At 41.5% G+C, this 14576-nt stretch overlaps 1 protein-coding gene across 1 annotated transcript in view; it reads right to left on the bottom strand.

The window, feature by feature from the left end:
• Nucleotides 1-14416, bottom strand: part of BCL2 (B-cell CLL/lymphoma 2) — a 204235-nt gene extending 189819 nt beyond the window's left edge. Inside the window, exons 1-2 of the mRNA XM_011953595.1 lie at nucleotides 13806-14416; nucleotides 12714-13584 (exon numbers count right to left, since the gene is read on the bottom strand). Of these exons, the coding sequence (XP_011808985.1) occupies nucleotides 12714-13298 (585 nt within the window). The 5' untranslated portion in view covers nucleotides 13299-13584; nucleotides 13806-14416. The remainder of the gene's footprint in view (nucleotides 1-12713; nucleotides 13585-13805) is intronic.
• Nucleotides 14417-14576: the final 160 nt, after the last annotated feature.

Here is a 14576-nt window from a genome sequence, read left to right as displayed (position 1 = left end):
CTCATGCCTGTAATCTCAGTACTTTGGGAGGCTGAGGCAGGAGGATTGCTTGAAGCCAGGAGTTTGTGACCAGCCTGGGCAACAAAGTGAGATCCTGTCTCAACAAAAGATAAGACAAACATTGTTTAGGTGTGGTGGCATGCACCGGTAGTCCCGGCTACTCAGGACACTGAGGTGGGAGGATCACTTGAGCCCAGGAGTTCGAGGCAGCAGTGAGCCGATATGGTGCCACTGCACTCCAGCCTGGGCAACAGAGCAAGACCTCATCTCCAAAAACAAACAAATAAACAACAAACAAAAAGAAAAAGAAAAAAGCATTTGTATATAACCAGAACAATGACCACATTCTTCTCAAATTATACAGAAAGAACAGCAAAGCTGAGGAAGAAATGAGCCACGTTCTGAAGCACTCAGTCAATCATTACCTCTTCCAAAAAATCTCTCCACTCTAGTCCTAATCATTGTGCAAAGCTAGCAATTTCTTGCTGTTCCCACTACCATTCCTCTAGGTCAGGCACTTGATCTCTTGCCCGTTTGCTGAAAGAGCCTCCTATCTGGTCACTGATTTCTCCCCCGTCTCATTAACGGTCTGGAGTGGAGTCAGGGTGATATATCTGAAACAAACTCTTCCAGGGTGGGCCACCTCTAGCATCATCTTTCTGACCCATCCACTTGCACTCTCCACTCCAGCCAGGCTGAAAACTCTTCAGTTCCTTGTGTGGCCGCTTGCCTCTGGCCTTTGTTCCCGAAGTTCTGCCTGGGGCCATACTTGGTTCCTCCCACCCACTTCACTACATTGATTCCTGCTCAGTCCCCTTCCTGGGAAGACTTCCTCGACTCTAACAAATTTTAGAAAATTTAATTCCCATGCTGTGTATAATCGAAATGAAAAAAGTTATTTCTTGACATGTTAAAACATAACCATTCTGAATTGGATCATCATGCTTAATGAAGAAATTATTGAAGCATTTTAATTAAATTTCGTAAAATAAAAAATAAAACCAAACCAAAATATAAACATAGTTACTCATAACTAAATCATTAGTAAATATTTTTCTGATAATACTAGCCTAAACAAAAAATAAGAAAAAGAAATAAAAAGGTATACATTTTGGAATGAGTGAAAGGAATTCATGAGCGAAAGCTTTATCTTGTATCAAAGGAATGTATCCCTTACTCCACAACTGCACCCCTTGAAAACCTATTTCATGGCATAATTTTCATTCTATTACTAGAATGAAATAAAATCAAGGAAATAAAACCAAAAAAAAAAAAAAACGCCCGTACTGTTACTGCATCTCTTCTCATAGCTTTAAACATGCTCTCCTGTGGTTGCTATTGAACAGTCTTCACTCCCCCAGACCAAGCTTGTCCAACCCATGGCGGGCAGATGGCTTTGCATACAGCCCAACACAAATCTGTAAACTTTCTTAAAATATTATGATTTTGTGTGTGTGTGTGGTGTGTATTTTTTTTTTTTTTTTTTTTAGCTCATCAGCTATCATTCCCGTTAGTGTATTTTACTTGTGACCCAAGACAGTTCTTCTTCTTCTTCCAATGTGGCCCAGGGAAGCCAAAAGATTGGACACCCCTGCCCCTAGACTATCAGCCATCCCCCTCTTGCTCTCACTTCCCACTTCTCCAGGCCCTGGCTCGATTTTTTTTAAAGTATGGTATAAATGAATAACTGATCTCTTGTTCTGTCTGCTTTAATCATGTGACTAGGTGCAAAAACACAATTACCCACTTAAAAACGCAGAGATGCAAGCGGATCCTTCGCCATAACAATGAGCCCACTCTATCAATGTCCTGTCATGCCAAACAGGTAGAGAGGTTTTAAAGAAGAGTCAAGTATCCCAACTCATATTAAATCTCCCCATATTCTCCATATTTTAAAAGCACTGGCTTAGTCACGGGTCATGCCCTTTAAGTATTCCGTACAAAAGGTATTTTCCAATTCCAATGACATGTACTTTCATCGGTTAACTTTTAATTGAGCCAAATATTAAATGTTCACATTAACCAGACAAAGCATTTTTAGCTACTGATTTGCAGTGACAGCTTGTGTTATTCTCATACACAGGCCAAGCATGAAATAGAAAACTAATAACCCCTTAACTGTATTCTCAAAGTATCATTTATGGGAAAGAAAACTACATTCAAAGGAAACTTGTGCAATGGCTGTCATTTTTTTTTTCCCTGAGCCACAAGCTGTTACAAAGCAGGGGAGCTCATTTTCTCACAGATACGGACAAGCTCAAGAATCCCACTGTCACTGGATGTATTCATTAAGAAGGAATCTGGCAGCAGCACAGGGGACAGATACTTTGGAGAACAGGCCAATTATCTGGGTGTCCTTTATAATTTGAAGTTTCTGAATTCACTCATAGATAAGCCGCTTGAAGAGGGCCTGGCAATGGGAACATAATGCGCAGATGGCCACTGAAGAAACAAGAGGGAGGAAGGGAGGCTGGAAGAGAGAAGAGAATTTGCTTGTGGTTTCATTCATGGGGACAAATCTACAAGCTGACACATTCATCTTTTTTAAAAGCCCCTGGAGAAGTCTGGTCAAGCTTCATTACCAGTAAACATATCAAAATCTTTCTCAAACAGATGACAACTGATGAGCAACAATGCTTTGAGTTTGCTTCATGCCAAGGGATGAGGGTTCTCAAAATACAAATTCCATCAGTTGTTAAAACCACAGATAGGCTGTGATGCTGGCTTGAACCAGAATAGAGAACTTAGCCAAAAGCTGCCAGGCCAGTCGTTTTATGTGAGACATCCCAGGTGGTCTTCTTGTTGAGCAGCATCTTTAGAAATGAAATCTTAGGTTCTCTCGCCTCTGGGAATGCTGAACTGTACTGACTTCCACCTTCAATTGGCTGCTTGTTTTTATGGGAGAAGAACGAGGGGACCACTTATCCTTGTGACTTTTATGCTGCACTTCTTTTTGTATTTGAGCTATAACACTGACCAGAGTTAAAATCCACCTTGCTCCCACTGTGAGAACCTTGGGCCAGCCCTGCTTTCTATAATGATAGGGTGATGAATAATCTCAGCCTTCAAAACCTTTTCAGTCTGGGTTAGGCTTGAGATATGAAACAAAAGGAATGAGAGCAACTAGGCATATGTACATAGACTGTGTGTCTACAACCTTTGTATAAACAGATAGAATGTGACAACCAACATGCTGGTATCTATATTAGCCTTAAGGACCAATACATGTCAAATATTTAATATAAAGCAAAATCTAGATTTCTCTTTAGGAATAAATGATATACTTTTTCAATTCAATGAAAAGGATGAAATCAAAACACTTAATAGTTATTTTTCTTCTTTCATTTCCCTTAAATATTAATGAACCTGTAGGATGGGACATTTCAGACACACACACAAACACACACTATAATAAAAGAAGTAAGAGAAAATTAGCTGCTTAGGATGAACTGCTCAAAATGCCTCTAACATAATCATTTTATTCATTCATTCAATAAACAATCATTGTGTGTGTCTATTACCTACTATGCCTGGTGCTAGGTTGAATTTAATAGAAGAAATGTTTTATCAATAAGGAAGTCCCAGTGAGAAAGGACACCTTGATTTTGTAAGACCTAGAGTCACACATAGAGGATACTATTAGAACATTTGGAACAATACTAATTTGATTAAACTTGAAGGATTCATTAAGTTGGCAAACTGGTAGTGGGCAGCCAAGCTTTGAACAGTAAAGCTTCAAGTTAACCACCTTAACCCAATCCATGCAAGTGCAAGTCTACCGATTACCTTTGGGAAAAGGTGGGGTGCAAACAGCAGTTGCAAACGAAGACAGCATCAGCAGTAGCAGTTAGGACCACTTTGGGCAACGAAAGAAGGCAAAAGAGAAACCTACATGATTCGAGGGAAAGATATATTATGGTTCAGCCTCAATTTCTCTCTTGAGCGCCAGATCCTTATGTCTAAGCCTTACTGGGTATTTCCACTTGGATATCCTACTGGGAATGTCCAAAATGAAATTCATGACATGTACCCCACAAAGCAGTAACTGTTGTTATCTTTCCTTTCCCTCTGGAAGACTGTATCATTTTTTGAGCCAGCCAGGATGGCACTTGAGTCCTGATTCTTTCCCTCCGTTATTCCTCATATTCGACCTGCTGTCTGTCCTTTGATTCTACACCTGCAGTAGGCCCACATCTGTCCTGTCCTTTCCATTCCAGGTGCTTCAGACCTCGCACCTGGTCTCCCCGTCCAGCTTCAGTCACTGTCAATCTTCCTCAAACCCACACATCCTGCCTTGTCTCAGAACCTTTGCAACATCCTTTCAACATCCCTGGTACAGTTAAACACAGCCATCCCTCGGTAACCTCAGGGGATTGGCTCTGGGAACCCCCATTGGATACCAAAATCTGAAGATGCTCAAGTCCCTGATATTAAATGAGTAGTACTTCCATACGCACATCCTCCTACATAATTTATTTATTTATTTATTTGTTGAGACACAGTCTTGCTCTGTCCCCCAGGCTGGAGTACAGTGGCAAGATCTCGGCTCACTGCAACCTCTACCTCCCAGGTTCAAGCAATCATCCTGCCTCAGCCTCCCGAGTAGCTGGGATTACAGGCACCCACCACCACACCTGGCTGATTTTTTTTATTTTTAGTAAAGGTGGGGTTTCACCATGTTGGCCAGGCTGGACTTGAACTCCTGACCTCAAGTGATCCACCCACCTTGGCCTCCCAAATTGCTGGGATTAAAGGCCTAAGCCACTGTGCCTGCCCTACCCCATATATTTCTGATCCACAGTTGGTTGAAAACATGGATGTGGAACCCAAAGATAGGGAGGGCTATATGTACGAGTTTCACAGCTTAGTATGCAGTGGTAAGTTCTCAAGACTATGGAGTTATCTAAGGAGAGCTCTCCATGTCCCAGTCAAATCAGACTCTCCACAATTCCCCAAACACACCTCACACATTCATGCCTGCTTTGACACCTCCAGTTTCCACTACCCGGAAGACCCTCTCCCCATATCGCCAGCCTGTTCGCTAAAACTTGTCTCAAAATTATCTCCAACATGAAACTCTTCAGATATCACTGTAGCTGGGTTGGGCCTCTCTGTCTACTACACATGGTCCAGGATTACAGTGATTTGCATCCTTGTCTTGGTCCCCTACTGATTGGTAAGTTCCTTGAAGGCAAAAGTTATCTTAGACATTTTTTCGCTTCACTAAAGCACCTAGCATAGAGCTCTGCATGGAGTATGGTCTCAATAAATGTTTTTTCAATGAAAAAAGTTAGTGTCCATGTTTTCCTAAATAACCAGATCCTGAAAACCCTCTCCATGACCATCCCTATCCTGGTTCCTGGGAACCCAGGGTTAAGTTTTGTGGACAATTGCTCATTTCCCTCAATTAGGACTTCTTCAAATCATTTTCTTCTTATACTATCACTTTGATGTTTAGTAAGTGGCTTTGTCTCCCTGTTCTTATAATTTTGTTATAAAATACCTCAAAACTTCTCTGTGTGTCTTCAGCGTGTGTATGTGTGTGTGTGTTTAAAGATGCTGGCAGGAATCCATAAAGGAAATGGCTAGGAGATAGACCTGAAATTTTACATCCAAAAATGCCAGTGCTGCCATCCTTTATGGACTCACTTTTTTTTTTTTTCAAAAAGATAAATCTACATTTAAAGCTGATGAAATAATTTGTACTTAATTTTATTCCTATTTTAATTATAAATCAGATATCAATATATCTGAGATATAGCACTGAACTAAGAGGACTAAGTATGTGTCTCATGTTCTCTTAGAAAATTCTAATGCAGCTGAGAGGAATATTTGGCTGCAATTCAATTTCAGAGTTAATATAGAGATATAGCATTCATCATGTTGTAAAGCAGAAAAAAAAATCATCCTAGTTATCTGCTAAGGAGAGCTGGAAAAAGTCAAGAAAAGACAGCCTGCAACACTCATCCTTTGTTTGGTGCTCCAAGTATTAAAATTGGTAAACTCACCATATTCTGTTGCAGCTTAACTGTGTTTTCGACAGTTAAAAATAAAGAAATATAGTAACTGGATCTGTCACAAGAAAAGATGTATTGGTCTCAATGGAAAAAACCTCCCCTGAAAAATTAAAGCTTCACTTGACGCAGTGGGTTCTCGGGTTGTTTTTGGGAGACATGATAAAGGGCAGAGTGGAGTCAGTCATAAGTTTCTGACTCATTACATGGAAGCCCCAGAGAGCTGATTATTAACTAAAAATGGAATACGGTTCTATCCCTGAAGTTGTGAAGGCAAAACAAGAAGCAGAATGGAAACACAAATTTCCCCATTGACGCACGTGGGCCAAACGCGATGCTCAAGGGCAGGTGTCTTCCATGGTTAACCTGCTCATGGAATGTGGTTGATCGCCTGAGAAAATCACCCAAGTCACTCTCAGTATATTGCTACGAATGGTCATACCAGTATGTCAGGGAGAATCCCTTTCTCACATATTTAAAAGGGCGTTTGGGGAAGTAGTCCTTACCCTAAGCTATTTTAGTTTAGTTAGTCAAACATTTATTGAAGGCTCACATATAACCCCACTATAATCTTGCACTAGAGGAATCAAAGCAAGTACAAATTTTGCCAGCAGATACTATCTTTTCTCTGCACAGGTTAAAGTTTATAATCTCTGGAGGTAAAGGACAGTATCTGGTCACAGAATTTTGACCTGCCCAGCTGCCTGCAGCAAGTTTGGGGTGAGGGTTATCCTCTCACTTTGATTAGACTCCCCACTTCTGCTCCTTTTTGCTAGTATCTAAGCGCATTATGGTTTGCTTCAGGTAAATCCTACCCTTCACTAATTGGAAGTTAACAAGGAGCTAACATCTGAGAGGTCCCTCTCTGGTGGGATGATAAGGCAGGTAGGGGATGGTCACCGGGGTGGTGGCGCCTATAAGGAAGTCCCATGGTTTGGAAGAGAGAGAAATAATCATTCCTTATTCACACCAAAGGACAGATGGTCTGGCAAATGGAGGGCAGAGAAATAAAGCTATGGAATATATAGAATTGGGTATATATCAGAACAACAAATTATAATCTATAAAAATATGTTTTTAAGTGAAAACAGCTTTGTTGGCATTTTGAAAGTTTTACAGTCTCCATTTAAATGAACAGGACCACAAGCCCAAAAAGTTGGAAGGCAAATGCCAGTGTTACAATGGACTGTGAATTTCTGTTAACTAGCATCATAGAAGTGTCTAGACAAATAGAACAGTAATATAACCTCAAACCAAAGGAAAACAGAAGCTTGTTTTTCCCCTCCTCAAAGGAAGAGCCCTTGTTCTGGTTCAAAACCTACTTGTATTTTTTGGCATACAAGAGTTATTTAAGAAAGATAGTTCTTCAAATTACCCTGTTCCAGTCAGTCTAATCAGAGCCTTGATTGTCTTTTACTTAAAAAGAATTAATGAAATGCTTTAGAAATTGTAGACTGGTGTTTATTAAGTCTTCTTAGTATGCATAAATAGTGCTTAGTGGGTTAATATTTAACAAGGGAACTCCCCCTGCCTTTCAGTTCTCTTAAGCATATGTCTACGTTATACAGTATTTCTAAAAGTATCTACATTTGGCCCTATTTAAATTAGGCCTAATGCACACATGGACAGTCATATAGTCAGAAATAACATTCTTAGACCAAGATTGAAGTACATGCAAAATAAGTTACAGTTATTTGCTTTTTCCCTCTAAGTCTCTGAGTCTAGGATCATGCTTATCAGGCTGTACAGTAACTACGAGTTTATTAGGACAGCTGCAACACTAGCCTGTGAGTTTATCCAGGGCAGAGGCAAAGCTCTTTTGCCCGTACCTCCAACCTAACCCAGGACAGGATTCATGTAAGACTGGCAATCATATCTGCGGAATAACTGTCTCAGTCCTTGGATGATTTTCATCATTAATCCTGCTTAGACATCAAACATTAAGGTTGCTTGAGCCAAACCAAGAGGCATGAAAGAGAAACTTCATAGTGGGGTAAATTCACTGAGTAGTCTCCTATATGTAGTTGACAGAAAGGATGACCAGATTGAGAAGTTACTGTTATACCTGAATAAGGTGATATTAGATTACCTTAAAAAGGTTGAACAGAACCTTTGAATCTCAAATACAATATATCTCTGGGGGAAAAAGAAAACTTTCTGCTCGTACACTACAAAGACAGTGTTGTTTTCTAGCACAAATGCGCTTCTGCGGAGAAACTGCTTTGCTAAACTATTGCTGAGACATAATGAGTGACCTTAGAAAAGGGTGCAGAGGTATGTTGGGTGGGAAGCACCACGGTTAACATGCAGCACCCACACACTCGCTCAAGAGTGGGCTTATCATCCCTCCAAACAGCGCAATAGGACTGGGAAAGAGATAAGAAAAAACTACAAGAATTTTGCTTGCTTGTTTTTTTTTTTTTTTTTTTTTTAATGTGGCTTTCTGTTACCTGGTATGCTGCGTGGCCTGATGACATTTAAGTAATCTGAAATGTACCAGTTCAATCAAAGATTGCTAAAAAGGGCAATCCATTCTCATTAGAAAGTACACCTGAAAGTAACAGAATGCACAAAAGAAAGCCACGTTTTCAATGGACATTAAATAGTAACAAAGGCCCCAAAACAGAAAAGAGAACTCAGTTAACTATAAAATTTTATGACGGTCCAGAAACAATCACACCACATCACATGACTGAAAACTCTACGAGAAATAATGTGTTTTTTTCTACTAAATAAATTATTGAAAGGGTCATGTGATTCTTGCAGGCAGAAGGATGCACTTTCCCAGGAAAGTTCATCATGAAATATATTATTTAAGACTAGATCATCTTCAAGCTATTTTTAATCCTATCGTTTTGCTGCCAAAACTGGCCATAAGCAGCCAATCCTCAGACACTAGAAAAATGATGCTCTTTCGTGTAATTTGTACACTGGCATGAGAATGGTATTGCTTTCCAGTTAATCAAATGTTTTGCTGGATGTAGACTGCACTGAGAAAGGAAAAACTGCTTGCTGACTAATCAAAAGGCAGCTGAACTCTATCAGGTGTGGAGAAGTTCCTATCTTCCTAAACCACCAACACCAAAAAATAAGTCGGATTACCATCTCGTCAATAGAATAAAGCCAATCTCCTACAATCTCTTGTCTGAATCATCTCATTCTTCTGGTGGTCCATATCTCACTCTCTCCTAAGACACGAAGCTGAATGTCACCAAAGTTCTCAGTTTAGAGGGTCACTCACCATCACTTACCCAAAACTCAACCCCTTGCCTGCAAGAGTCTCTTTGTCTTAAAGAAGTTGCAAGGTCACTAAAGTCATTTACAGAATTTAAACTGTGTTATGAGGGGATAAAATAATAACTAACAGCTATTAAAAGAGCTAATTCTCTTGCCTTTAATTGAAGAAGAAAAGCTATCTTGCTTTTTAATGGGACCAGTGATGCCAATATAAATTGTTAACTACTATGAAAAATATTCACAAGAAGACTGGGCTTATAGTTAATCTACCTGCTTGCTATCTCTCCTTCATCCCAATTTATGTCTTCCTAAAGTCAGATCACAATAGGGGACATCTGGGAAATATTCAGTATTCCAAGTAACACTGTAGATCTTTAAAGCACTGGAAGGAGACAATGCAGAATCCATCTCAGGTAGCAACACTTCCTAAAAGATGCCACCAGGAACCAAGGATGGTAGCCAGCATCGCTAATTTTAATGTGCACACAAACCACATATTCTGACTCAGTAGCACTGGGGTGGGAGCTGAGCTTTTGCATCTCTAAGAAGCTCCTGGGGATGCATGTGCTACTCTCTATAAGCCACACTGAGCAGCAAGGTATCCACATTTTCTAGAATTGCTGCGCTCTCACTGCTTCCTCTGTCCTGCCTCTCTCTGGATGCCACACAATGCCTTATTCAGACCTAGGAATAAAGTCACACTCCACTCTACAGCCAATTACTTCTTTAGTCTTTATTTAATTTGTAGTCTTCTGGGACAATCTATCAGAGGCTGATCATTCCAAGGACCTGATTTTCTCCATGTTACGGAACACAAAAGTCAAACAGATTGCCTCAGCCTCACAAGGTTCCAATCTTGTAGGAGCAGCAGCAAAGCAAAAGAAATGACTTGAAGTCTAAAGCCTGGAGTAGTATTCAGTGTAGTATTCAGGAGATGGGCTGATCCACTGAGCCTTGGGGACAGTGCAGATTATTGTCACATGTCAAGAAAATATGCTAGCTCTTTTCTGAAGCTTTACCATTAAGACTACTTTACACTATAAAATACAACATATTATTAGAGATGTAACCCCAATTGGTGTAAATTTGAAGAAAATCTGTCTGTATGCCAAATGCCTTAAATGACTTTTAGATTAATAATCACATTTGAAATGATAAGCAAATCATTTATCACTCTCAAACCCTACCACTTTTACTCCAAAGTGTCCTATGAGTGCATTTCCTGGTATATATGTATTTTTTTCTCTAAATTCCATCGTTTTCCTATATAGTCACCATCTATGCATTGTTCTGAAAGCTATTACATATTTTACCATCAACCATCTGTGCCTCTACATGATTTATTTTTACTAGAAGCAGTTTTGTCAAAAAAATTTTATCATGTTCTATGGTGTGTCCTTGTGGTCTGGCATCATAAAATGTAGCCTCTACATTTATCAACCTCAGATACCTGTTGACCACAAAGATAGGTCTACTATGAAAACTCTGTTTCAAAAAAAGAAAAAAGTGAGCCTTTACTTAAAAAGAAACTTCAGTTACATGAGATGGTAACACACTGAAATTCAGCAACAAATATCAAGGTTGTATCTTAATTTCTATCATAAACATGTGTCTCTGTTTCCCAGGTTTTTATTAACTTACTTGATAGACAGATACCAGTTACCACGTTGGATTTATTTCAACTAGAAAGAAAATTTTTAAATGTGAATTTTTCATAAAAATATGAAATAGCAAAACTATTAAATCAGTTTTACTTTGGTTTAAAAGGATCCTTTTAGAGTCTGGAAGTCCCAACCTTTTTGGTTATAGTGATTAAAAATCAAACCACCTACTTAACCAAATATTTAACAAAAATATTCTTTTCACCCTTTAGTAAATTCTTCCAGAATTACTAAACATCTGATAATGTGAGATCTCAACAAACAATTCAAGAAGAGTATTTAAATTTTAGAAATTTAAATTTTAGAAATTTAAATTGGGGCATTTTGATTAATCTTACTTTTAAACACCAAACAGTGGCATCAATATTTTGTCAACTTTGGTCAAATAAGATCAGATGTTCACATCAATCATCTACTTTTCTTGGCCTTTTCTCTATTTGGCTTCTTAATATGAGCACACTTTGTAAAATGTAATAAAAACATGTAGTGTGCTTCTTGACATCTAATCCACTTGCAGTCATTTCTAGGCTTTTTGCTCCTGTTAGGTCCTATAAAATAATGACATTAGTAAGTCTCCCAAGAGGCTATAAAAGGAAGCACTGAATTGCATCCTGTTTTTCAAAGATAACTCTTCAGATTAAAACAAAAAGTGTAAAACAAAAAAAAAACTTCAGACAAGAATACTTTTTCATAAATTCATCATTTTAGATATGGGATATAGATCTCCATTACAATCCTTGACTCTTAGGAACTGCACCACCACTCCCCGCAAAGAATCTCAGAAAAGTACAATTGTATGGTATAATGACAAAAGCTCTATCTAGCACAGTACCAGAAAAAAGATCATCTCACAAATGTTCTTCAAAGCCACAGGTATCAATCACTTCAACTAAAGTCAGGGCATGAGAATCCACAGCTAAGAATCAATTCTTCTACATTTTACATAGATACCTACATGCAAATTTTTTCAGGAGATCACAAAATTAGGTCGATTCTAGGTTGTGAAAAACAAAAGATTCTAGCATTCTAGCAAATTGGCAAATCATACACAAATTATAGAACACAAAGAATGCAGCCGATGCAAATTCTGTCACTGACGAGGTAGCAAAGCCATAGCCTAATACTCCTCAAGACACCTCATCACGCCCACTGGGAATATGGCACACACTGGAGATTCCAGTCCAAGGACTTTGGAATGTCAACTTAGCTCTTTACAAACACAACTAAGTTTTCCAGGGAAAAAGACTTACATTGGTTTTCCTCTTTCGGAAAATTTTACCGAGTGATGATGCCCTTGGTTTTCTGTGGAGTCTATTCTTCTAATTAGGTTGCTCTCAAATTTTAGTGTACAAGGGGCTTGTTTCAGGGGCGCTTGTTTGGGATGCAGACTATCAAGACCCAACCTGGTATCTGGTTCATAAGCAGTCCCTGAAACCTCCCTCTGATTCCAACAAGCTGCTCAAGCCAGGAAACGGTGGTCCTGGGGACTCCTGGACCTCCACCTTGAGAAACACCGAAGGGGGTACCATTTACCACCACATCCCACTGGATTACAAACGCTGGATCTTTGGATCTCCACGACTAGCAAGCAAGTTAAAGACTTAGATGGCAGGTGTTATCGGTCAGGTGGGGAGGGAACGCTTTGTCCAGAGGAAGAGGTAGGGACGCCGGGAAGCAACCACCCTGATTTTATTTCGCCGGCTCCACAGCCTCCCCTTGCCCCAGGAGCCCACCCGCACTCCAACCCCCGCACCTCGAACCTGTGGCCTCAGCCCAGACTCACATCACCAAGTGCACCTACCCAGCCTCCGTTATCCTGGATCCAGGTGTGCAGGTGCCGGTTCAGGTACTCAGTCATCCACAGGGCGATGTTGTCCACCAGGGGCGACATCTCCCGGTTGACGCTCTCCACACACATGACCCCACCGAACTCAAAGAAGGCCACAATCCTCCCCCAGTTCACCCCGTCCCTGAAGAGCTCCTCCACCACCGTGGCAAAGCGTCCCCGCGCGGTGAAGGGCGTCAGGTGCAGCTGGCTGGACATCTCGGCGAAGTCGCGGCGGTAGCGGCGGGAGAAGTCGTCACCGGCCTGGCGGAGGGTAAGGTGGACCACAGGTGGCACTGGGCTAAGCGCAGGCCCCGCGGCGGCGGCGGGGGCAGCCGGGGTCGGCAGCGGCGAGGTCCTGGCGACCGGGTCCCGGGACGCGGCGGGATGGGGCGTGTGCCCGGGCTGGGAGGAGAAGATGCCCGGTGCGGGGGCGGCCCCAGGGGTCGCGGCTCCCACATCCCCCGCATCCCACTCGTAGCCCCTCTGCGACAGCTTATAGTGGATGTACTTCATCACTATCTCCCGGTTATCGTACCCTGTTCTCCCAGCGTGCGCCATCCTTCCCAGAGGAAATGCAGCGGGGGCCAACGGCACCTCTCGCCCCAGCTCCCACCCCACGGCCCCCAAAGAAAGAAGAGGAGTTATAATCCAGCTATTTTATTGGATGTGCTTTGCATTCTTGGACGAGGGGGTGTCTTCAGTCACGCGGAACACATGATTCTGGTGTTTCCCCCTTGGCATGAGATGCAGGAAATTTTTATTTCAATTCCTTTCGGGTCTTTATTTCATGAGGCACGTTATTATTAGTAAGTATTGTTAATATCAGTCTACTTCCTCCGTGATGCTGAAAGGTTAAAGAAAAAACAAACTAATAAGTAAAAAATCAGGTGCATTTCCCTGCATACACAGAGTGAAAGCAGGACATACACACTACAAGTAACACGGCTAAAAAGAATGTATTAAACTGCCTGGAAATTAAATTTTCTCGAATGCACTTTAAGTAAAAAATCTCAAATGTTTCCATTGAAAGTTACATTAAACCAATTTCCTGTGCAGAGAACTTACTTGTATTTTTTAAGAACAGCATGATCCTCTGTCAAGTTTCCTTTTTTGTAAAACCAAAACAAATGCATAAGGCAACGATCCCATCAATCCTCAGCACTCTTCGGTTATAGCTGCTTTGAAACTTCCCAATGAATCAGGAGTCGAGGGGGAGAGGGAGTAAAAATTAGGAGGATTTCCAGATCGATTCCCAGACTTCTGCTTCACAGAAATGTCAATCCGCAGGAATCCCAACCGGAGATCTCAAGAGCTCGAGAAAAAAAGGCAGCGGCGGCGGCAGATGAATTACAATTTTCAGTCCAGTATTCGCAGAAGTCCTGTGATGTTTTCCCCTTCTCGGCAATTTACACGCGCACACACACGCTCGGGCACAGGCATGAATCTCTATCCACGGACCGCTTCACGCCTCCCCAGGAGAGAGACAGGGGAGGGGGGACGCTGAAGGAGCCGGGAACGGGGGCAGGAATCCTCTTCTGATTAAACTCCGAACAGCAAATGCGTTTTCCGAAAAGCTGCTGGATAAATGAAGGCAGGACTCGCCTGGCCCGCCGGTGCGAAGCGCTAGAAGCCCGCGCTGTGTGTGGTGCTGCGAGGGGTGGGGAGAAGGAGGTGGTGGGGGAGGGTTTTATTTTTTCCCTCTTTTCCTAAAAAGGATGACTGCTACGAAGTTCTCCCCCCTGGACCCCCTCTTCCGCTGCACCCCACCGGCGCACCCCGCCTCCGGGCTGCGCACCCTTTCTCCTCCTCCTGCTCCTGCGCGGCGGCGCTGGCGGC

The sequence above is a fragment of the Colobus angolensis genome, unplaced genomic scaffold (genome assembly GCF_000951035.1).
Source record: "Colobus angolensis palliatus isolate OR3802 unplaced genomic scaffold, Cang.pa_1.0 Scaffold369, whole genome shotgun sequence".
Classification (NCBI taxonomy): domain Eukaryota; kingdom Metazoa; phylum Chordata; class Mammalia; order Primates; family Cercopithecidae; genus Colobus; species Colobus angolensis.
Note: the sequence above shows the minus strand (reverse complement) of the source record. Positions and strands in the feature narration are given on the sequence as shown.